The sequence below is a fragment of the Hylobates moloch genome, unplaced genomic scaffold, assembly GCF_009828535.3.
Source record: "Hylobates moloch isolate HMO894 unplaced genomic scaffold, HMol_V3 SCAFFOLD_1, whole genome shotgun sequence".
In the NCBI taxonomy this organism is placed as follows: domain Eukaryota; kingdom Metazoa; phylum Chordata; class Mammalia; order Primates; family Hylobatidae; genus Hylobates; species Hylobates moloch.
In genome coordinates this window covers 176318145-176341364 of record NW_026652276.1, presented here as the reverse complement: position 1 = coordinate 176341364, position 23220 = coordinate 176318145, and the positions used below count along the sequence as shown (strand labels likewise).

At 37.0% G+C, this 23220-nt stretch overlaps 2 protein-coding genes across 4 annotated transcripts in view; one reads left to right on the top strand and one right to left on the bottom strand.

Moving 5' to 3' along the window:
• Positions 1-23220, bottom strand: part of SEMA3A (semaphorin 3A) — a 423701-nt gene that overhangs the window by 287485 nt on the left and 112996 nt on the right. The window contains exon 1 of one of the 3 annotated variants that reach the window (XM_058425215.1): positions 7490-7530. The exons of the other annotated variants lie outside the window; for them this stretch is intronic. The gene's annotated coding sequence lies outside the window, so the exon portion shown is untranslated. Of the gene's footprint in view, positions 1-7489; positions 7531-23220 lie in introns of those variants that run through there. 3 annotated transcript variants of the gene reach the window in all.
• Positions 8993-9472, top strand: LOC116814155 (large ribosomal subunit protein eL21-like). Its single transcript, XM_032761200.2, has one exon. It carries the CDS (start codon positions 8993-8995, stop codon positions 9470-9472), a length of 480 nt encoding a protein of 159 aa, XP_032617091.1.

Here is a 23220-nt window from a genome sequence, read left to right as displayed (position 1 = left end):
TGTGCTGCTGGATTCGGTTAGTATTTTATTGAAAATTTTCATATCGATGTTCATCAGGGATATTGGCCTGAAATTTTCCTTTTCTGTTGTGTCTCTGCCAGGTTTTGGTATCAGGATGATGCTGGCCTCATAAAATGAGTTAAGGAGGAGTCCCTCTTTTTCTATTGTTTGGAATAGTTTCACAACGAATGGTACCAGCTACTCTTTGTAACTCTGGTAGAATTCGGCTGTGAATCTGTCTGGTCCTGGGACTTTTTGTTGGTAGGCTATTAATTACTGCCTGAGTTTCAGAACTTGTTATTGGTCCATTCAAGTATTCGACTTCTTCCTGGTTTAGTCTTGGGTGGGTGTATTTGTCCAGGAATTTATCCATTTCTTCTAGACTTTCTAGTTTATTTGCGTAGAGGTGTTTATAGTATTCTTTGATGATAGTTTGTATTTCTGTGGGATCAGTGGTGATCTCCCCTTTATCATTTTTTATTGTGTCTATTTGATCCTTCTCTCTTTTCTTCTTTATTAGTCTGTCTAGTGGTCTATCTATTTTGTTAATCTTTGCAAAAAACCAGCTCCTGGATTCACTGATTTTTTTTGTGAAGGGTTTTTCGTGTCTCTATCTTCTTCAGTTCTGCTCTGTTTGTAGTTATTTCTTGTCTTCTGCTAGCTTTTGAATTTGGTTGCTCTTGCTTCTCTAGTTCTTTTAATTGTGATGTTAGGGTTTTGGTTTTAGATCTTTCCTGCTTTCTCCTGTGGGCATTTAGTGTTATAAATTTCCCTCTAAACACTGCTTTAGCTGTGTCCCAGAGATTCTGGCACTTTGTGTCTTTGTTGTCATTGGTTTCAAAGAACTTATTTATTTCTGTCTTAATTTCTTTATTTACCCAGTAGTCACTCAGGAGCAGGTTGTTCAGTTTCCACGTAGTTGTGTGGTTTTGAGTGAGTTTCTTAATCTTGAGTTCTAATTTGTTTACACTGTGGTCTGAGAGACTGTTATAATTTCCATTCTTTTGCATTTGCTGAGGAGTGTTTTACTTCCAATAATGTAGTCAATTTTAGAATAAATGTGATGTGGTGCTGAGAAGAATGTATATTCTGTTGATTTGGGGTGGAGAGTTCTGTAGCTGTCTGTAGGTCTCCTTGGTCCAGAGCTGAGTTCAAGTCCTGAATATCCTTGTTAATTTTCTGTCTCATTGATCTAATATTGACAGTAGGGTGTTAAAGTCTCCCACTATTATTGTGTGGGAGACTAAGTCTCCTTGTAGGTCTCTAAGAACTTGCTTTATGAGTCTGGGTGCTCCTGTATTGGGTGCATATATGTTTGGGATAGTTAGCTCTTCTTGTTGCATTGATCCCTTTACCACTATGTAATGCCCGTCTTTGTCTTTTTTGTTCTTTGTTGGTTTAAAGTCTGTTTTATCAGAGACTAGGATTGCAACCCCTGCCATTTTTGCTTTCCATTTGCTTGGTAAATATTCCTCCATCCCTTTATTTTGAGTCTATGTGTGTCTTTGCACGCAAGATGAGTCTCTTAAATACAGCACACAGAAACGACTTAACTCTTTATCCAATTTCCAGTCTGTGTCTTTTAATTGGGGCATTTAGCATGTTTACATTTAAGGTTAATATTGTTATGTGTGAATTTAATCTTGTCGTCATTATGCTAGATGGTTATTTTGCCCATTAGTTGATGCAGTTCCTTCATAGCCTCAATAGTCTTTACAATTTTGTGTTTTTTTAGTGGCTGGTACCGGTTTTTCTTTTCCATATTTAGTGCTTCCTTCAGGAGCTCTTGTAAGGCAGGCCTGGTGGTGATTTTCTTCTCTCAGCATTTGCTAGTCTGTAAAGGATTGTATTTCTCCTTTGTTTATGAAGCTTAGTTTGGCTAGATATGAAATTCTGGGTTGAAAATTCTTTGCTTTAAGAATGTTGAATATTGGCCCTCACTTGCTTCTGGATCCTAGGGTTTCTGCAGAGAGATCCACTGTTAGTCTGATGGGCTTCCCTTTGTGGGTAACCCGACCTTTCTCTCTGGCTGCCGTTACCATTTTTTTCCTTCATTTCATCCTTGGTGAATCTGATGATTACGTGTCTGGAGGTTGCTCTTCTCGAGGAATATCTTTGTGGTGTTTGCTGTATTTCTTGAATTTAAATGTTGGCCTGTATTGCTAGGTTAGGGAAGTTCTCCTGGATAATATCCTTAAGAGTGTTTTCCAACTTGGTTCCATTCTCCCCATCAGTTTCAGGTACACCAATCAAATACAGGTTTGATCTTTTCACATAATCCCATATTTCTTGGAGGCTTTGTTCATTCCTTTTCATTCTTTTTTCTCTAGTCTTGTCTTCACACTTTATTTCATTAAGTTGATATTCAATCTCTGAGATCCTTTCTTCCACTTGATCGATTTGGCTATTGATACTTGTGTATGCTTCATGAAGTTCTTGTGCTGTGTTTTTTGGCTCCATCAAGTCATTTATGTTCTTCTCTAAACTGGTTATTCTAGTTAGCAATTCCTCTAACCTTTTTTCAAGTTTCTTAGCTTCCTTGCATTGGGTTAGAACATGCTTCTTTAGCTTGGAGGAGTTTGTTATTACCCACCTTCTGTTTGTTAGTTTTCCTTCTAATAGTCAGGCCCCTCTGCTGCAGGTCCGCTAGGGTTTGCTGGAGGTCCTCCAGACCCTGTTTGCCTGGGTAGCACCAGTGGAGGCTGCAGAACAGCAAAGATTGCTGCTTGTTCCTTCCTCTGGAAGCTTTGTCCCAGAAGGACACCCACAAGATGCCAGCCGGAGCTCTACCATGCGAGGTGTCTGTCGATCCCTGCTGGGAGGTATCTCTCAGTCAGGAGCCATGGGGGTCAGGGATCCACTTGAGGAGGCAGTCCGTCCCTTAGCAGAGCTCAAGCACTGTGCTGGGAGATCTGCTGCTTTCTTCAGAGCCAGCAGGCAGGAACGTTTGAGTCGGCTACAGATGTGCCCACAGCCGCCCCTTCCCCCAGGTACTCAGTCCCAGGGAGATGGGAGTTTTATCTGTAAGCCCCTGACTGGGGCTGCTGCCTTTCTTTCAGAAATGCCCTTCCCGGGGAGGAAGAATCTAGAGAGGCAGTCTGGCTACAGTGGGCTTTGTGGCAGAGCGGTGGGCTCCGCCCAGTCTGAACTTCCTGGTGGCTTTGTTTACACTCAGTTGGAAATGCAGAAATCACCCGCCTTCTGCATTGGTCTTGCTGGGAGCTGCTGATGGGAGCTGTTCCTATTAGGCCATCTTGCCCAGGAATACAATTTCATTGTTTTAAGTCACTAAATTTGTAGTAATTTGTTACAGCAGCGCCAGAAAATTAAAATAAGGACTTTCCAAGCATAAAACCAGTGGAAAAATGGTTTAAAAATGCACTTGACAACATAAAATCTTAAACTTACGTATGTCAAAAATAAAATGAAATATAAACTGTTCATATGGTTTTGCTAAAAACATTAAAAAGGTTTAATAATTTCAATAAATAAAAAATGAGTAACACCCCCACATTAAAATAAGGCAGAGGTTATATATAGTGACACAATCTCTGAAATAAGAAATTCAAGAGATAAAATATACATGTATATTATATATCCAAAATGAAAAGCAATCATATAAATGCAAATGAACTAATAATTGCTACTAACTTGTCAAAATTCTCAAACTCTCTTTTTTTTTTTCAGTATAGATGAGGGTATAAAATTTAAATACCAGCATCCTCTTCTCATGGGAGGACAAACTATACCATCCTAGAAAATAGCTTGGTATGTATACATGTACAATGAACTATAAGTGTGTGCTTTTGGCTCTGTAATTTAATTTTTAAAAATTAGTCTTAAGGGAGTCATCAGAATGATTTATACAAGGTTATTTTTCACAGAGCTATTTATAGTAGAAAATGATTGAAATAAAAGCAGAGCTTAACAATATGAGAATACATTTATAATTATTGCAAAATGATATAATGTAATACAAAGGGATGACATGATTATAAATCATGGTTTTTAAGTGTCATTAATGACATCAAAAATGTTTTTAGTGGTGAAATCTAAAAGTCTAAGAAAAAAGTAAAATATCAGATTGATATTTGATATCAGTATATAAAAATTTGTGGCAGTAAAACAAACCAAGAAGAATATGAGAAGGTACATTAAAAAAGCAAGCACAGAAAGACTTATCCAATTTTTATAATAGCTAATTCTGCATGGCAGTTATGTAGGTGAATTAGTTTTCTTATTTTTAATCTCTAGTGGTTTTATCATGAAGTTTTATTAGCTTTACAATTTTTTAAAATATAACTACTTCAACTTCACAGAATATGTATAGCACACATCCATGTATTCAGCACCAAGATTAACATATTGTCATATTTGGTTCTAGTCTATCATATTTTCTAGTTTTTAGAAAAATTGAAAAAATAACAATATAAAAAGTAGGCTCCCTCTCTGTCTGTTTCTAGTTAACAGTTATCATAAAGTTGGTATGGATAACATATGTAATTGGGAAAAATGATATTAAAATTTTAAAGAAAATAAAACCTTTGGTTAAGAAGGGTTAAGCCAATAAAGAGTAACACAACTTCCCAATATTTACAGCAAAACATTTTGACTGGCCAGGTAGACAAAGGAAGAAGAAGAAAAGGAAATTATCTGCAAGATGTAGAATAAATAGCTGTTTCTGCTTCTAAAATTCATTTAATAAACTCAGTGATCCACTGGAGAGTGCATAAACCATAGTAACTCCCCTTACCCCAGTGACCACCCACCGCCTGGTAGCTGTTGGTAGTTGTCCAGAAGAGAGTACAAGAGTATTGCTGCCCTGAAAGTATGAGTCTTAGAAGAACTTAAAAAACTACAGACAGCGATGACTCAGCGTTTAGAAGGTAAAATATGTGATAAGTTTAAATTATTTCTTCAAGGTCCTTTAAGCATGATTTACCTTCTGGATTACATCTGCATGATTTGACTACCTAGGCTCTTTTATAGTTTATATTTTATGTTTATATTTTCAGCATGAATAATTCTGCTTTGTGTTGGGCAGTATAAAGAAGTCATTCCCTTGTCACCATCCAATAAATAAATGCATACATAAACAAATAATCATTCATACGATCTACCTTTATTGCTTCAGTATAAAAACTGGCATATGTGGTCTCCTTTCCAGTAAATGACAAACATAATGAATGCTTAAAAAATATATTTAAAGATAGTTTTCCCATGTTGATATTTTCCCTCAATTCTCTGCTTTCTCTTCAAATAACTTTTATCTTGTCCTTTAAAATGGCTGTTAATAATTTATTTGAGGGAAAATTATTAAAATGGATTTTTTTTAAGGTACTTCAAATTCTTGACCATGCCACTCTGACAAATTAAGCACAAGTACTTTCTGCAGCCCTCCTGTGCATGTGCTGTATGCCTGGCATGCAAATACTTCACAGCAAAAGGGAACTGGGAAAAAAACCTTTTGCTTGGAGGCTGTGGCATGTGGTCAAGCAAATAATTTCATCATAAACTGAGCATTCACATGTCTTTTTGTGAGAGTCAGCAGATACACATTTATATTCCTCTACAACATGTCTCTATTCTGCCTAGTGATAAAAACTGCTTTTTTTTAGCTCTATTATCTATGAGTTAAAATATTTTTTTCAGATACATGTTTCAATAAACAGCACGTCAGTGATTGTTTATAGTGTTAAAAGGTTTTCTCTAAGCATATCACCTAAAACAACTCCACTCTTTGATCTCTCTCTCTGTGTTCCTCCCTCCCTCCCTCCCTCTCTCTCTTTTTAAAATTACACAGTGTGTTTTAGGAGGGTCTCTGCCTAGGAGAAACTACAAAAACGTTCCTTAAGACATAATAGCCCAGCGTTCCCACTATGAGGGAGTGTGAGGCTTCAAGGAACAGGAAACGTACTGCTCCTCAGAGACTGCTTCTTCCCTCATGGCATGATCTGGGTCAATGGAAGGCTACATTTGACTAGATGTCTATGAACAAGTTCTAACCTCATGAGGAATGAGAGTCATGGGAGTAGCTAGGCTTGGCAAATCATATGCAATATTTCATGCAGTTCAACTTTTCGCTTCCCTGTTTCGGAAGAATAAAGTGCTTCTCTGAACTCTGCTGGATCGCCAGTCCTCTGGCTCCTCAAGTGAGGCATGTTCCTGCCTTAGCTACCGTATCTGGAGATGCCCAGAATCTAAAGTATCTCTTAAAGGGTCATTCTTCAAACCCGCCCCTCTACTTGTGTTTACCCACACTGAAACACTTTTAGATTAACTTCAAGTAGATAGTATTTGTTCTGAGAATAGCAATTAAGACCAAGATGGAAAGGAAATTAGTAAGGAGGAGATTCAGGCTGGTCACAGTCTCTCTCTGTCTGTCTGTCTGTCTGTCTATCTATCTATCTATCATCTATCTATCTATCTACATATATGTGGATACATATATGTAGATATATACGTATTTAACTTCTTTTTGCCAATATATGCAGGTAAAATAAACACATCTGGCTTTCCTGTTCCCCATGATGATGGGTTAAGATATATTTTTCATATACACAAGTTTCAGTAAATAGCATGTCAACTATTGTTTACAGTGCTAAAAATGTATTCATTAGGAATGCCACCTGTTTTTAAAGAGATAAAACCAAATACTATATGATACTTAAAAGAACCATGATTCCAGGTCTTATGTCATGTAATATGTGGAATTAGCAGTGCATTTGAGTCTGGTTCCAACTCTTAAAACACTAAATATGTCATCTTGGGCAAGTTACATCATCTTCCTGATATTCCTTCCTAAAAAAAAAAAAAAAATGTCAAGTACCTCTCTGCCTTATACAATTATTTCAGAAGTCAAGTGAGGTAAAAAATATGAAAATTATTTACATAAAATAAAATAGGCTGTGCTTGCATAATGCCCTAAGGAAGGGGAAGCAGTTGCATCCTGTTTTTTTTTTTGTTTTGTTTTGTTTTTTCTCTGAGACTGGTATTCTTTCTAATTGACTATGCTCAAACATATGAAATATTATTACCACTTTTCAACAAGCCTGATTTCTTTCCTCTCTAATCCAAAATTATAGACTTCCGAAGTCTTCAGACATCATATTGCAAAGAGAAAATCTTATAATCAGTTACTTGCTGGAGATATACAAACTATACTGGTGTGTGATTTCTTTTGAAAAATTAATGTATAGAAACATATAATTAGGCATAAAACACAATTTCTTATGTATCACTTTATTACTTAGAGATATATAAAAATTTACATTTTGGTTACATTAATAATTTTTTTTTCATCTGTGGTTTAAAACCAAACCAAAAAAAGAAAAAAAAAGTAACATTTAACTGTTTAATTGCTTCCATTTTGTTTGGGAAACTTAACCTCAATTTAACCTTTGTGGCTACTGTGCAAGTCAAAATCAAATGACTTTGACGATCTCAGTCCCAGAATAATAAACTCATTGGGGGCTTTAAGCCTCTTTACCTTTAGCAGGGGGAGCTGAGCAGTCTTCAACTTGTTTGTGTTCATTGATTGATAATGAGCAGTTTCTCTGTCTAAATCTGTGTGGGACCATGTGAGGTCTGCTTTAGCCTGCTGGGAGTTGAGAAGAGGGAGGGGCAATCACAGTGTGTTTAAAAAATTGGTCTAAGGATGACATTTGGGAGGCAAATGCTTTGGCCACAAGCCAGTGTAATTTTTTTTAATGCTAAGACAAGCTTGGCACTTTACATTTTAACTTTAATCTGTTTTCATAATTCAATATAAATTGACACATCACTATTTCTATGTAATGTAAAGTTTCTTCAAGTAGTTACCTCTATCAATAGGTTATTTAAAAAATACAGTTATGGAATTTTATTCTGATTTCATCATTTGCTTAAAAAAATCTATTAGGCCTCAACTCTTACTTGTCAATTATTAAATACCAGTTTCTTACTTTTGTTTTCTATTCAATTTGACAAAGTATGCATATTTCCAGGACGTAGATAATTGCCTCGAGTCAATTTTTTCTTATTAAATGGAGATGAGACAGTAGTGATGAAATTCATAGAGCTTACTCTTACTAAGGGTTTCTCTTATCTTTAAAATTTCAAAGTATAAATGGCTTCAAATATAACCATAGCATTTTTGCCATTTATGTAACAAAAGAAAGGTATGTCAAATTTCAATATATCTATGGTTTAATGACACCATTGATTTCTTTGTTCTATGCGACTAACTTTAATGATATCAACATTCTGGTTCAATATCATGTTTTCAGGAGCACTGGTTAAAATGAAAAATGTCATTTGTTGATCCAAGGTACTATGTTTTGGAAATGATCAGGAGAGCAGCTGGGCTGGAATTTCTGATTGAGAAATTCCAGCAGGTTAGGAGCCAGGAGAGCTGATTTACCTGATTGTTAGCCAAGAGTGTGCTTCCAAGTGGACAGGAGGACTTGAAGCCGGTACACATGGTCAGAAGAACTAACTCCAGCATAAGCAGCAAGTTCTCATTTATTCTTAAGTGAGGACATCTATGCTAAAGTGAAGACAGAGAGATTGTCTTTGAGCCAGAAGGCTGACTCAAGAAAACTATATTCCTTTATATCTTGAAAGGCTATTCATGGAGTGGGTGTCCCACAGAAACCATGCTACACAGTTAGTGACCGCCCTAGCACTCTTTACATAAAACTTATTATTATGTGACTCATCCAGCCTCACCACATACTGAGCTTCTCCTAAGCAGCAAAAGCAGTTTGTTGTATCCTGAGAGTGACTGGTAGGATTTCCTGGGTCACTGAATCTGTAGAATTCTTACAAAATTTAGAAGCTCTTTTCTGATTAACCTAGAACAAGAGAACCTAGACCTTCTTTTCCTATTCATGTGAGCTACTGATTAGAGAATGAGGATTAATATAATCAAGAATGTGATTCAGAGTTCACAAAATAAGAAAACAATTGCAGCCTTTCGGCCAGAACTGCCATCTTCCAGTAATCCACCAAAATGGCAAACACAAAGGGAAAGAGGAGAGGCACCCGATATATGTTCTCTAGGCCTTTTAGAAAACATGGAGTTGTTCCTTTGGCCATGTATATGCGAATCTATAAGAAAGGTGATATTGTAGACATCAAGGGAATGGGTACTGTTCAAAAAGGAATGCCCCACAAGTGTTACCATGGCAAAACTGGAAGAGTCTACGATGTTACCCAGCATGCTGTTGGCATTGTAAACAAACAAGTTAAGGGCAAGATTCTTGCCAAGAGAATTAATGTGCGTATTGAGCACATTAAGCACTCTAAGAGCCGAGATAGCTTCCTGAAACGCGTGAAGAAAAATGATCAGAAAAAGAAAGAAGCCAAAGAGAAAGGTACCTGGGTTCAACTAAAGCACCAGCCTGCTCCACCCAGAGAAGCACACTTTGTGAGAACCAATGGGAAGGAGCCTGAGCTGCTGGAACCTATTCCCTATGAATTCATGGCATAATAGGTGTTAAAAAAAATAATAATAATAAAGGACCTCTGGGCTGAAAAAAAAAAAAAGAAAACAATTGCAGAGAACATATACTTATTGAGACTAGATAATTTGGAGGGGGAATTATTCTTATAATATATAAAACCACAAGAATAATATGGCTTTTAAAATGTCTTATAATTCCAAAAAAGTAATTCTACCTGAGGTCAAAATGATGTAAATTTGAATACTCATCTGAATCTAGCAATGGACTCTTCTGAGTAACTGCTAGAGTGGATAGAAAGTACATCCTCCCAGCAGTCCTTTTCCCTGAATGTCACTGTTCCCTGCAGAGACTTTGGTAAGCGTTCAGGAGGAGTAAGATCAGTGTTAGACCACTTAATTGTTACCTGGTGGGCATCATTCTATGGTATTGCTGAAGTGTAGCATCACATAATTTAATAGTCAGCTATGGGGAAATAGGATTGGCAGTCACTTATGAAAGAAGAAAGATGAGAAAACAATTCATAGCCAAATAGAAGAGTACTGACCTCCATATAAAGACAAACCATGCAATAACACAGAAAGAAAGAATTTTTCCAGTTGTAGTATTGAGTCTGCTATAGCACACACAACAAAATGGGCTACATGTAACAGAGCCATTGTTGAAAGTAAAGTCTCCTTCATCAGTTATGAACCTGTCATAAAAATTACTGCTTACCTAAGATATTTTCCCAATGCTTGAAAGACATTTATCATTTATTGAAAACCAAATTTCCCCATATATAAATCAGGAAAACAAATTGTTACCTATACAGTAATTCAGGATAACATGAATATTAAGAGCTTCTGCTATATAGTGAAGAATAAAAATATATGGATGATATAAAACATGTTATTTCACTCTCTCATCTATTTACAGAAATTGTATATATAAAATTATCAATTTATTTTAAAATGGGAAGTGTAAATTTTAATAAAATTTCTAAGAGAACTTGGATCTAAAGGCTTTGTGGATGTATATTTTTGTGCTGAATTTACTTATCTTTATTTTTATTTTATTTTTTTGAGACAGAGTCTTACTCTGTCGCCCAGGCTGGAGTGCAGTGGCAAGATATCAGCTCACTGCAACCACCACCTCCTGGGTTCAAGCGATTCTCCTGCCTCAGCCTCCCGAGTAGCTGGGACTACAGGCGTGTGCCACCACACTGGCTAATTTTTGTATTTTTAGTAGAGACAGGGTTTCACCATGTTGGCTAGGCTGGTCTCAAACTCCTGATCTCAAGTGATCCCCCTGCCTCAGCCTCCCAAAGTGCTGAGATTACAAGCATGAGCCACGGAGCCCAATCCTAAAGTTACTTAGAATCATGCTTTCTACAAAGGCCTGGTTAAGAGCTACATAACTTTTTATAACATTAATTAAATCACACAGTAAGTATTTCCTGGGCATCTACATTGAAGACTTTGGAAATACATGAGTAGCAAGACAGATCTAGCTTCAGCTTATACAGATTCACTAGCCTGGTGGAGAGTCCAAAAAAACAAAAAACCAAACAAACAAACAAACAAAAATTATGCTAAGGGGCACAATATGTCTATTAGATTAAGTGACCCAGTTACTTGCTATTTGCAACTTTAATGAGGTCAGTTTTGTAGAGATAAAATGTGTACAAGATATGGATATATATTTTATGTTATATATTTATGTATATATAGTATCCATTATGTTAGATATGGATGTATATTGTATGTATTCCATATATATGCATATAATATACATGCTTTATATTTAATACAGGGGGTGCAAAGTTGGGGTGGTTCTCTCTCATCTGATGGTTAATATTTTCTCCATTGCAGTAAGAAGTTAAATTATATCTTGGAAGGAGGGATAGAGGAGGGCAAATGCTGTAAGAGAGAAAGATAAAGATACCTTGAAATGATTTCTGTGGAGAATTGCAGAGAGGGAGTTGACACAACTGAGAATCTCTGGGCAGCATTAGGACCTGGTTGCTGCTGGTCATCATGAATGTGTACCATTACCAACTTTCATTGTTCTGTGATTTTCTCCAGTAGTTCTGGTGGAAGCATGGAGATGCTAGACTAGTACAAATGATCCCAAATTGGGGTTTGGCAGAAAGATGCAAGAGCTTGATTAACTTACATAAATAAAATATTAACATGATAGTGAATTACAAGGAGAATAGAAAGGAAATGACAAAAATGATAACAATTGAGAAAATAGAGAGATCAAGCTATCAAATGTGTGAATGAGACAAAATCTTGAACTGCTCTCCTCAAACATCTGAAAGAGAGAACTGGAAAGAAGGAGGCTGTGAGAGATTTAGTCATCTCAGTCTTTTATTCTAAACTTCTCATGATGACAACAAGGGCCAGAAGTGACTATTGGGATTTGGTTACTGAGGTTTAATCAAGTGGAGATGAGGTCAAGGAACTGAAAGGGCAGGTTGTCATCTGAGCAAAAATAAAGACATTAAATTTCCTTAAGATAGCTATAGGTTTTGCATGGGGAAAACGAAACAAAAAAAAAAACTTGAGTTGGGTTGCTAAAGTTTTCAGCAAATTACAGGAAATGATTTGAATGTGAGTGAAACTCACTAGGAAGCAGAATGAAGAGATAGATAGAGCTGAGTGCTATGGTCTAAAAGTATATGTGTTTGTACCCAAGTTGATCTGCATTGGCTTAGAAAATTCCCTGATAATTAAAATCAGAGGACAATGACCCATAATATTCCAATGGGAATTCTAAATATTGTACATTTCACGAAAATCCTTAGTTCTTGACATCTCTTCTTTAAAAATTTAAGCAGTTTTACTATAGTATGATGATTATAAAGTACATATATTTTAACTGCCAACTGGCACATACTTACAAAATGGACTTTCTATGTAATCACCACCCAGTCAAGACATAGAATTACCTATAACCCTTGCTTTGTACACCTAATCATTATCCATACTCTGACTTTTATAATCATGGATTGGTTTTGTCTATTTTGTCTGCTTTTGTAAACTGCTTGACCTATTTGATGGCCTACACATATGAACCAAAAGACATTTATATGAAGTTATTGAAGTATTATTTGCAATTGACTTCCTCAAATTTTAATGAAATAAAATTTGGCATGTACTTCATTTAAGAAGAATGTGAGTCTTTTCAAGTTCTAGTTTTTGACTGCTGGCGAAAATGTTCAAGTGAAAAGCAGACAGAAGTAAGATGAGGCTCCAAAGCTTTGGAAATAGAAAGTAGATTGTCATCGTGGAGTGAAGCACTTGGGGACATTAAGTACCTGGCTATATGTATGAGTCCTTGTCCATGGGCAGGCCTTGGTTCAAAGGTGAATTTATCAAAAACACCATAGCAAACAGAAATATCAGTTAATTTGTTATCGAGCACTGATCACAATACAGGCACTCTTTTAATAGCTGTGTATATATTATCTCTGTTATCTTCACAGCCATTCTGTAAATTTGCTATTCTCTACTTCCATTTTATATGTCTCTAAACTGAAACATAAATAATTGAGATAGTCTTCATCCAGGATTTCCATCCAGACTATCTCCCACAAAGGCAACACTCTTTCATAGCCAGACTCCTTTCAAACCAAACATTTACCCCTTCACAAAGATTGTAGAATTCCAACTGGAAATGGACAGGAACACATCTGTTACCCCACAGCAACTCTGTTGAAATCCGAAACCTGAAGAATTACTCAAATGGATAGTCTTTGGTGAGTATTTCTGGAGTCTACATTCTCCCTTGTCTTTGGCCTAACCTTGAAAACTTCAGGGGTGGATCTCTCCTGTGTTCTTGTCATATTTCCATTGATTGCAAAAGTCTTATGGTTTTATGCTAAGGTCACATTCATTATCAGCCTCATTATGAGAGCTGATTGGTAAAGAGAAAAATGGCATATAGATTAGTAGGCATACCAAAATCACTTCCAAAAATAAAAACAGAAACACTCGGCACTGATTTTTTTTCTGATCCTTTAAATTGCCAACTGATAAAATAGGCAAGATTTTTAAAATTTTAACGTCCTCTTCATTATGATGGCAGATAAAACAATCCTGCTTCTATCACTTTTTAATTCAGATTTATTGAATATCTACAGATTTATAATCCTTTCCCCAAGCACAAGAATAAAATGTAATATATAATTAGCATCTGGAGTTTTTTGAAGATGATGTGATTGACGAAGGTGACAGAGATCATGTAAAGGTGTCAATAGCACTTGAGTCTCTGTATGTTTGATTGTGTGCATTTACAGTCCCATACCTGCTTAAATACATACAGAATGCAGAGAAGAAAATGAACATGACTATCTTCCACAAGAAACGACACGCTACTGTAGGTGGGAAAGTGTTGCTTTAACATATTTAGTAGTCAGTAAGTGGTATGGGAATTTGTGAAGTGAATGTAGCACATATAGATGCACTATATGTCCTATGATACTTAAAGTTACATCATTATTTAAAAGTAATGATTTGCCTCTAACTCATTTATCTTTGAACAAGGGAAATATATTCTTAAAACTCTATTGAAGTGCATTACAACTGCTCTGAGACTCAGAGATCCTTTGGACATTTTTAACGCCATTATTTCAATCATTATTTTATCTAAAAATATTGTTTAAAAAAAGGCAAATAAGGAAAACAAAAGCCTAGTGAATTTTAGCATCTGTCTGAAAGTAGTCTAGTAAACCACTGTAATAAAAATGATGTGATATACTGAGTTTGCTGAACAAAGGGCACTTACAACACACTCCAGGGTAGCAATGAAGGGGTTACTGTTTATCATAATGTACAACGGGATGGAAAACGCATACTGGCTTTCAAGTTCAAAGGGCTTGAAGAAACTTTGGTAACTTTATCCCCTTTAGTCACAAACTGTGAGACGACATATGGTTAACATCCTTGTTTGGTGTTATTTTTAAACTTGTTTATGAGACATAAATACAAAGTATTCTAAACCCTATAATGACTTTTCTCTCTGAGTGGAAACTTGATTGTGATCGCCAAGCATTACTTCTTACAGTTTGACTATCTGATGAATTTTCTCTTCACTGGTAAAGCAATAATGGATGCTGGAGAAACCAGAATCTAAAAGGCTAATATATTATATTGTTGCTCTTCTTTTTTTTTTCTCTTTTGAGTTTTCTCACGGCATAGGTATTCCAGACATAGACAGCTTCAATGGTTGAAAAGGGGATTTAGAGAGCTGTCAAAAATCATCTGGAGAAAGAGAGTGTCTCCACAATGTTCCATGAATCAAATGGTAACAAGGGAATATTATTTTCTGACTAACTTAATTTCTGACTCTATAGCAGCTAAAGGTTTGGTCCTCCTAAATCACACAAGATTTTTTTTAAAGAAAAGAAAAGCCAAAGGAAGTAATAAATGTCAAACTCTCATCAAAAACAGGCTGGGCACTTTAATTTTTTTTTATTTTAGTCTTCACTGGAGTTCTTTGAACTTGTAAAAAGTAACCCATCTGCAGTTCAGATCTACTGTAAAGCTGGTTTACCATGCTACCTGTTTTAAAACTTACATTTTTTTTCCCCAGGAGATTAGGAAACTGGGACCATAATAACATTATTAAATATAGGCATCTATTCCCTTTAATTTTCTTTGGTATATATTTAGAATCCCATACACTATAATCAGGTAATATTTAAAGTACTAAGATGCATAAACATGTGGATACTAGCTATGACACTGAAGTCATTTGTTTTAGGACAAGAATGTGTACCTGCTCTGAAACAATCCCCACAGAGGATGGCCAGGGCCTCCCAGTAGAAATTAAACAGTGCCTGCTGTGATTTTCTCTCATCTGATTCATCAATTATGTGTGTATTGGCTCTCTTTAAATGAAACTGAAAAGCAATAAAGACCCAGAATGAAACTTCATAAAGACACTACTTTTTTTCTAGTGCTTAATTGTGGCAAAAAGTATATGTGTTTTTATTCATAAAATGTAAAGAAAATGGTTTAGATGGAATGAATACCATGACATAAACAACTTAAATTAGTGAGACAAAACATGTGGACCAAAATCATATAATATGATTAACATTTTATTTCTATATTAGACATATAAACAGAATGGTATTTCGTTTCTTGTGTTTCTTACTTTTTCTGTGACAAATGTTACTGCAAACACTCGTGTGACATATCCAATATAAGACAGAACAATGTCTCATTTAAAGCTCTGAGATACAGGTCATTGTCTTAGTGTTCAAAGACTCGTTCTCCCCTTTCTTCTAGCAACACTGCCTCACACAGGGTCAGGACATTACTGGTTCCCCTTTCTTCATCATATGGATTCACATCCAGCATTTCATTGACTTAGGGTGTTTCTTTTTGGGGGTCAATGGGTAGAGGAGATATGTGGCTTTCAAGCAATCCTTCTGATATAAGCTCATGTTTCCAAAGGTCAGATGCTGCTATTGCTTAGTTTGTAACTGTTATTACCTTGACCTCACTTCCTATGTATAATAGGCATTCATGGATGGATGTTTAGTATTGTAATGTTTCTACTGAACTCTTGGGGAATTCTTTCCCACCATATAAAAGTTCAAGGGAAAGAGAAAATGTGACATAGTAATCCAAAGAAAGATTTATATGCTGTATTTTGAGAAGATAATTCTACCCAATTCGATATTATGCTCTCATCCTTGTGGGAAAAAAAATGGGGACAGTCACTGGTTTTTGCAGGATTTTACACATTTTCAGACTAGCAAAAATATCCCCTATGTTTCATTTTTTGATATCTGAGAGTTGAATAATATTTTAAATGCTTCTGGTCACAATGAATATTTGCTCAGTGTGCTTTTCACAGAATTCTAGAAACAGCTGGTCAATTTTTATTTATTAATTAGTGCTGCTTTACTGCTCCATGAGATAATGAGTAAATGGTGCAATCAAAATTATAGCCCAAGATTCCTCACTTCTAGTCATAAATTCCAACCACAAAACCTCATTCTTCTTTTTAAGGTACTGCTGTAGAAACTTGTCTTATTCCAAAGCCAACACTCTAGGGATTATCTAAACCAGAAGGGATGATTTTTTTTTTTTTCCCTTTCTGAGCTGTGGCCTTACCATCTGCTGTATTTCCTTTGTTTCACAAAACTGGTTTCTATGACCAAGAAACTTCAGTTCCAGCAAGGAAATAGGATATCTTATGCTGGTCTTTTAGTTTAGAGAACAGTATGTTTCAACAACCTCAATGTTGAGATACCTGTATTTTACATATTTTCATATAATTTAGTTTTTCAAAGAATAAAATAAAGCACTTGAGCATTAAAAAATCCACATGTATTTTAAACTAGTCAATAATAATTTTCAGCAACTTTTCACTTAGTTTACACTATAGATGATAGGTTATATGGGATACTATTTTTCTATTGGTTCTATGCAACACACGATTTATGAAGAGTTTTGTTTCTTCTATACTTGGTCTGAGTAGTATGCCACCTCCAGGATAAAGTATGACCAAAGAGATGAGTATGTTTTTTCCCTCTTTCATATCTCCACCTACTTCATTCTGAGAACAGAAATTGGTTCCCTAAAGCTATGCAAGATTAACTTCTCAGGTGGAAGTTATATAAGATTTATATATTTGTCCATGAGGTGTGGGTAATTGGGGGGGAAATGAGGGAGGGGTTTGGATAAAGAGTTACTTGAATATACAACTGAGAAAAAAAGGAAAACATGAAAATAAATAATTATTACGTAATTTTCCTGCAATAAATCCTAGGTACTTATTTTAGAAGAAAATAAAGGAATATTTATGGTACTGGAAAAAAAAGGGGAATCTTCCCTTGCTAAGATTAAATGTTGCCCAGGAGGAGATATAGATGTCATTAATGAAAACCTTGGGTAGGAGAAAAATTAAAGCAACCTGCAAGTGAAGAGCTAAGTGATTAGTGCAGTTAAAAAAACAAACAAAAAACAACAACACACACACGAATAAAAAAGAAAGCAAGCAAGTAGAGTACTTGGCATAAAATGGCATAAAATGAAGGCAAGCCCCTGGCTGTTCTCTGGAGAAAGGGAGTGTTCTAGAGCACAGCTCATTGTAGATGCCAATACACAGAAAAACTTTTGATGCTTCATGTCAGGTACCTACAGTTGTTTTCTTTTTTTATTTTTAATTTTTAATTTTTATTTTATTTTATTATTATACTTTAGGTTTTAGGGTACATGTGCACAATGTGCAGGTTTGTTACATATGTATCCATGTGCCGTGTTGGTTTGCTGCACCCATTAACTCGTCATTTAGCATTAGGTATATCTCCTAATGCTGTCCCTCCCCCCTCCCCTTACAGCTGTTTTCAAAGACATGTTCTCATATACTTTGTTGCATCTACAACAAACAGAATGATGCTTAGCATTTAGTTGGTAGTAAATAAATACTTGTTGAGTGAACACGTAAATGAATAAATGAGGGAATTAATAAAATATGAGAATAACTGAATCATTTAAGTGTGGTATATCTTTAAGAGCTTCATAGAACAAAATAAGTAAAACATTACTCTCTCCATAATACTAGGTCACTTTATGTCAAATAAATAATGTGTACTAGGCACCATAATAGGTATACTACTGATGGCAGTGACAACCCATCTGGAGCTGCCATTGCAAGGATGCCAGCTGCAGGGGGAGAGGTGCAGCTATTTACTACAGAGGTCTAGCGGGAGCCAGGAACAGGTGAGAGCCCCACCCGCCACCAAGTTGGTGGGGTAGGAGCCCACACTCCCAAGTTCAGTCACAGATGCCCAGACACAGCTCCAGACCCCAGTATCCCTGCACTCTCCAGGCACCAGGAAGCCCTTTGCCCCTGAAGGCTTGAAAGTGCCTGCTCCCACTGTCTGGCCTCTCCCCACTCCCAGCACCCACTCCAATTTTGGACCAGAGTTGTAGCCAACCCCAGGTGCTGTCACAACCCAGTTGGATGTGAGTGCTCTCAGGGGTGGCTCTGACATGCTAGCCCCTGCTGCCTTGGCTCCCTCTGGACTTTGTGCACAAATGAGCATGGGAAGGAGGCCAAGGGGGGACTGAGGGAGGCTTGGCATAGGCCTTCAGGCAACCCTCGGCATGAACAGCCTGTGTGTCCTGGATGATATGTTGATGGCAGCAGAAGGCAGACAGGCTTAGGGGCAGAAAGGGGTGTATCCTCAATGAAATCCCACCTTCAAGCCAGGGACTTCCTGAAGCCTGGGGCCCAGACTGTCCATTCCAGGTAGAATCTGTGGCCAGGAGTGAGAACTTATGGTGCTTTGTCTGGGCCCCCCATGGCTGTCCATGGACCAATCAACATGCATTTCCTCCCTTTTGAAGCCCATAAACGCCCCAGACTCAGCCCAACTCACACAGACATCGGGACTACCAACTGTGAGAAGGAGATACCCAATCTAGGTCGCTTCAACTCATTGGGATGACCTGGCTGTGGAAAGGAGCTACTCACTCAAGGTATTCTTTCGGATGAGAGCTGGAGACCCATCAGGACTATCTGTCTGCGGATAGGAGCTACCCACTTCGAGTCTGTGGAGACCTGTCCTGTCACTCAATAACACTCCTCTCTACCTGGCTCACCCTCCAGCTGTCTGCATACCTCATTCTTCCTGGATGCTGAATGAGAACTCAGGACTTGCTGAATGGCAGGACTGAAAGAGCTATAACACAAATAGGCTGAAAAACCCCCTTGCTGAACACATTGTGGGTGATGAGAAGGAAAAAAAAGCTGTGGCCCTTTAGGGATCCCAGATCTAGGGGCTCCCTGAGCCAGGCTGTAATATGTTATTTGGGGCTCTGTGATTTTTGGCATCTCCGTGCTTTCAGGAGCCACCACATTCCCCTCATCCAGACATGGGTGCCCACAGCAGAAGCCATTTGAGGTGCATCTGATCCAGCTGCAGGCTTGCACAGAGCCAGCACCTGTGCCAGTGCCTGGAGCTGCCCACCTTGCCACACCAGCTGGCATGCTTGGCTGTGCACAGAGACCAGATCCAATGCTCACTCACTCATGCACACCTTGCTGCTCTCGCCTGGCTTGCCCTTGGCAGGCATGGTATCCAGGCTGGCTGTGCAAGCTGAGCACAGCCTGCCATGCCAAGTGGGTGGAACAAGCCCAGTGGGCCCGAGCAAAACCCAGGCAAAGGTGCCACCAGTAACAGAGGTTTCAGCTGGAAAAGTGACACCATAAGGATCTTGTGACACTACTAATATTTATAACACTTATAGTCATTCTTTAAAGTGAATATTGTTATCTTTTTCCTTAGAGAGGAAATCCTCTTTTAGCAGACCTGCAGGAACCTTTTGAAGCAAAAGCATGTGCAAAAGCAAGATTATATATTGTGAACTTGTTTGTGAAGACTTTGTATGCTTACATTGAAGATTATCCCTAAGTTTAATGACACTTTTTTTTTTTTTTTATCATATTACTGCTTTATATCAATGGAGAAACCATAGCAGGTGTACTTTTAACTGATGGCCAGCATACTTTTTAGACTTGCCTCAATTTTCAAGGTTTTTTTTTTTTTTTTTTTTGAGACAGAGTTTTGCTCAGGATGGAGTGCAATGGTACAAGCCCGGCTCATTGTAACCGCCACCTCCCAGGTTCAAGTGATTCTCCTCCGTCAGCTTCCCAAGTAGCTGGGATTACAGGTGCCTGCCACCATGCCCAGCTGATTTTTGTATTTTTACTAGAGACAGGGTTTTGTAATATTGGTCAGGCTGGTCTTGAACTCCTGACCTCAGGTGATCTATCTGTCTTGGCCTCCCAAAGGCTGGGATTACAGGTGTAAGCCACCATGCCTGGCCAATGTATTTTCAATCATACTAATATATTTATTCAATGAAACTTATTCAACATTTTAAAAAGATGGAAACTCTTTTGCCTTAAATTACTTTCTATGAGAAGAAGAGCTAAGGAAATCTATATCCATATTCATATCTACTTCTATATCTGTAAACTTATAGATATATGAGTGACAAAAAAGCTTTCTTAGAAATATCATCAGTAGAAGCACTTAAATTAGTTTTTGTTAACCAATTCTGGGTAGACTAGTCTAATGTTTGGCAAATACCTAAAAAAATTTTCCTGTTCATAGTCTATCAGTCTTACATGTCAGATGAATATTTCAGGAAGAGTAGACTAAGAACTTGCATAGCCTCTGCCAGGCTTTATTCAGAGTATCAGGATCAAGCTCAGCAAAAGAACAGATATTTCATGGATGACCCATGGAAGAGGAAAACATGTGGTTTGTTTTTGGAAGAAGTGGAAGGTTTGGCTTTAAGAAGCTGTAATGTTGGGTATAACATATAAATTTATGTCTTCTTAAATATGACATAATTTTAAAAATAAATTATGACATTTATATACTTTCCCAAATGGGACTTTTTCATTTACTTATAGGATCTTCCCTCTATATTATTTTTTTGGGCAAAATATTTTCCTACTTCCTTAATTTTTTAGATGTATCCCAAAATTCTAAAATATGTTGCATTATATGGATATGTGATGGAATTTGTGCTCTTATTCAATCTTGTGGACAAAGAGTAGACATGTGTAGGTGGGAATATTTGAGGTCTGGAAGTCCCAGTAACTCCCACTTGGAAAATTGTGTAGGTAGTGCAGAACACAAGGTCAGACTTCACTGCCTCAGAGCAAAAAAATCTGTCTTTTACAGTGTGTAACTTTAATATTGGCAACAAGAGCTATGGTATTTTTTCTTAGCTTGTCTTTGCATTATTTTTAGTTTCCCCATTGAGATATTTTACACTGTATGTAACTCTGTGTCTAAGAAATGGGTTTAATAAAAGTACCTAATGCACAGTGTTGTTGTAAAGATTAACTCAGTTTATATACATAAATCATTAACAACATGTCTGGCACATAGTCAACGCCATATAAGCATTTGCTATTATTATTCCCTCTCTCTTTCTTCTTACTGACACCTCTGCCTATTGCATTTAAAAGTTATCTCTGAAAATGATGTTCCATGCTCATTACTTCCTGTATCAGTTTTTGGAGTATTTGAATGGAGATCTGTTCTATATCGTTATGGTGCTTAGTAAAGATGGAGTACATGTTAGGTATACATGATAATCATATAATCATAGCCATGACTCTTGGTCTTAAAAGGAAATAATGCATTCCAACCTAAATTATAGTAACTGTTAGTAAAACTTTTCTTTATAGAGTTACAACAGAGATTTGAATAGCGGCAACACAGTGTATTCTGGCATATTTCAAACTGGTATGTAAAATATAACATACACTAACTTATTTTTAAATGTAAGTTGTAAATAAATTATGAAACAGTCAGCATTATCACTACTGCAGCCACAAACAGACATTAATAATTGACCCTCCACTACTGTTTATGATAGTATATATATTTTTATTTTTTTTGAATTCAGTCTTTTTTATTTTAATCAAATAGTGAATATTTTAAATGTTTATAAGTCTGTCTTCCTTCCAATACAAGTTTAGAAATCTTTCTCAGCTATTTGCATAGATGGAATACTTTAGAAAATTTAACCTGATGATTCCAGAATGTGTTAGGAAAGAATGTAAATATTTGACAAAAATAAATAGTAACCTAAAACAAACTACTTGGGGGGCCTATAACAACAATGTGGATAATTCTTTTCCTGGTTCCTTTTAATTTTCCCGAATATTTATGCATTGGGCTTCTGGCTAAGGATGGCAGCAGAATAGCCAAGAGTCTATAACAAAAATTACTTCTGCGGTTTTTTTCTGGCTGCTGTGAAGGCAATAAATTCAGGGATACCAGATATATTAAGATAACGTATTTTCATTAGCTTTCTAACCCAATTGTGGATCCATGTGGTTCAGATGAAATGCATTCATGTACGCAGATCTGAAATGCTCATCATAACCAAACTGAAATCAATGCCCTGGAGAATTATTCATCATGAGAATGAGCCACATTCATGCCTAGATTAACAAAATCCAGTTTGTAATTTGGGTGGGTAGGGGGAGGGTTTGGAAGGTCTTTATTAGACTGCTTAGAGCTGACTTGAGCCAGGGCTGACTTGAGCCAGGGCAGACTCAGTCTTCTATCTGTTCTGCAGTGAAAATTTAGGTACCAAGTCACTGTCTCCTGTAAGTAATCCTGGGTCATAGCATCTCAATGTTGACAAGTTTGTTTCCAGATTCTAATACGATTTGAAGTTGTCTAAACTTGTGTCCCTACTTTCTGAACCAGGTTTCTTATGTGTTCTCCACTTTGAGTTTCTCTCCCAGTCATCAGTCTGCTTATCCATTTCCCTAGTACACTAAGGCTCTACCAATAGCACTACCAATAGCACCCACTTCCCAACCCAGAGTACCCCACTTCGAAGATGAAGTCTTCACTTGAGTCTTGTTTAGAATTTTCAAAACGTTATGTGGAACTTAGACAGTTAAGAACTCCCCAGGAACGAGGACTAATAAATGGCAAAGCTGAGTATATTATTACATGTAATCATATTCATTTCATTCCAAAGCCTGTGAACTTCTTTTTTTTTTTTTTTTTTTTTTGAGACGGAGTCTCGCTGTTTCACCCAGGCTGGAGTGCAGTGGTGCAATCTCGGCTCACTGCAGGCTCCGCCCCCCGGGGTTCACGCCATTCTCCTGCCTCAGCCTCCCGCGTAGCTGGGACTACAGGTGCCCGCCACCCCGCCTGGCTAATTTTTTTTTGTATTTTTAGTAAAGACGGGGTTTCACCGTGTTAGCCAGGATGGTCTCGATC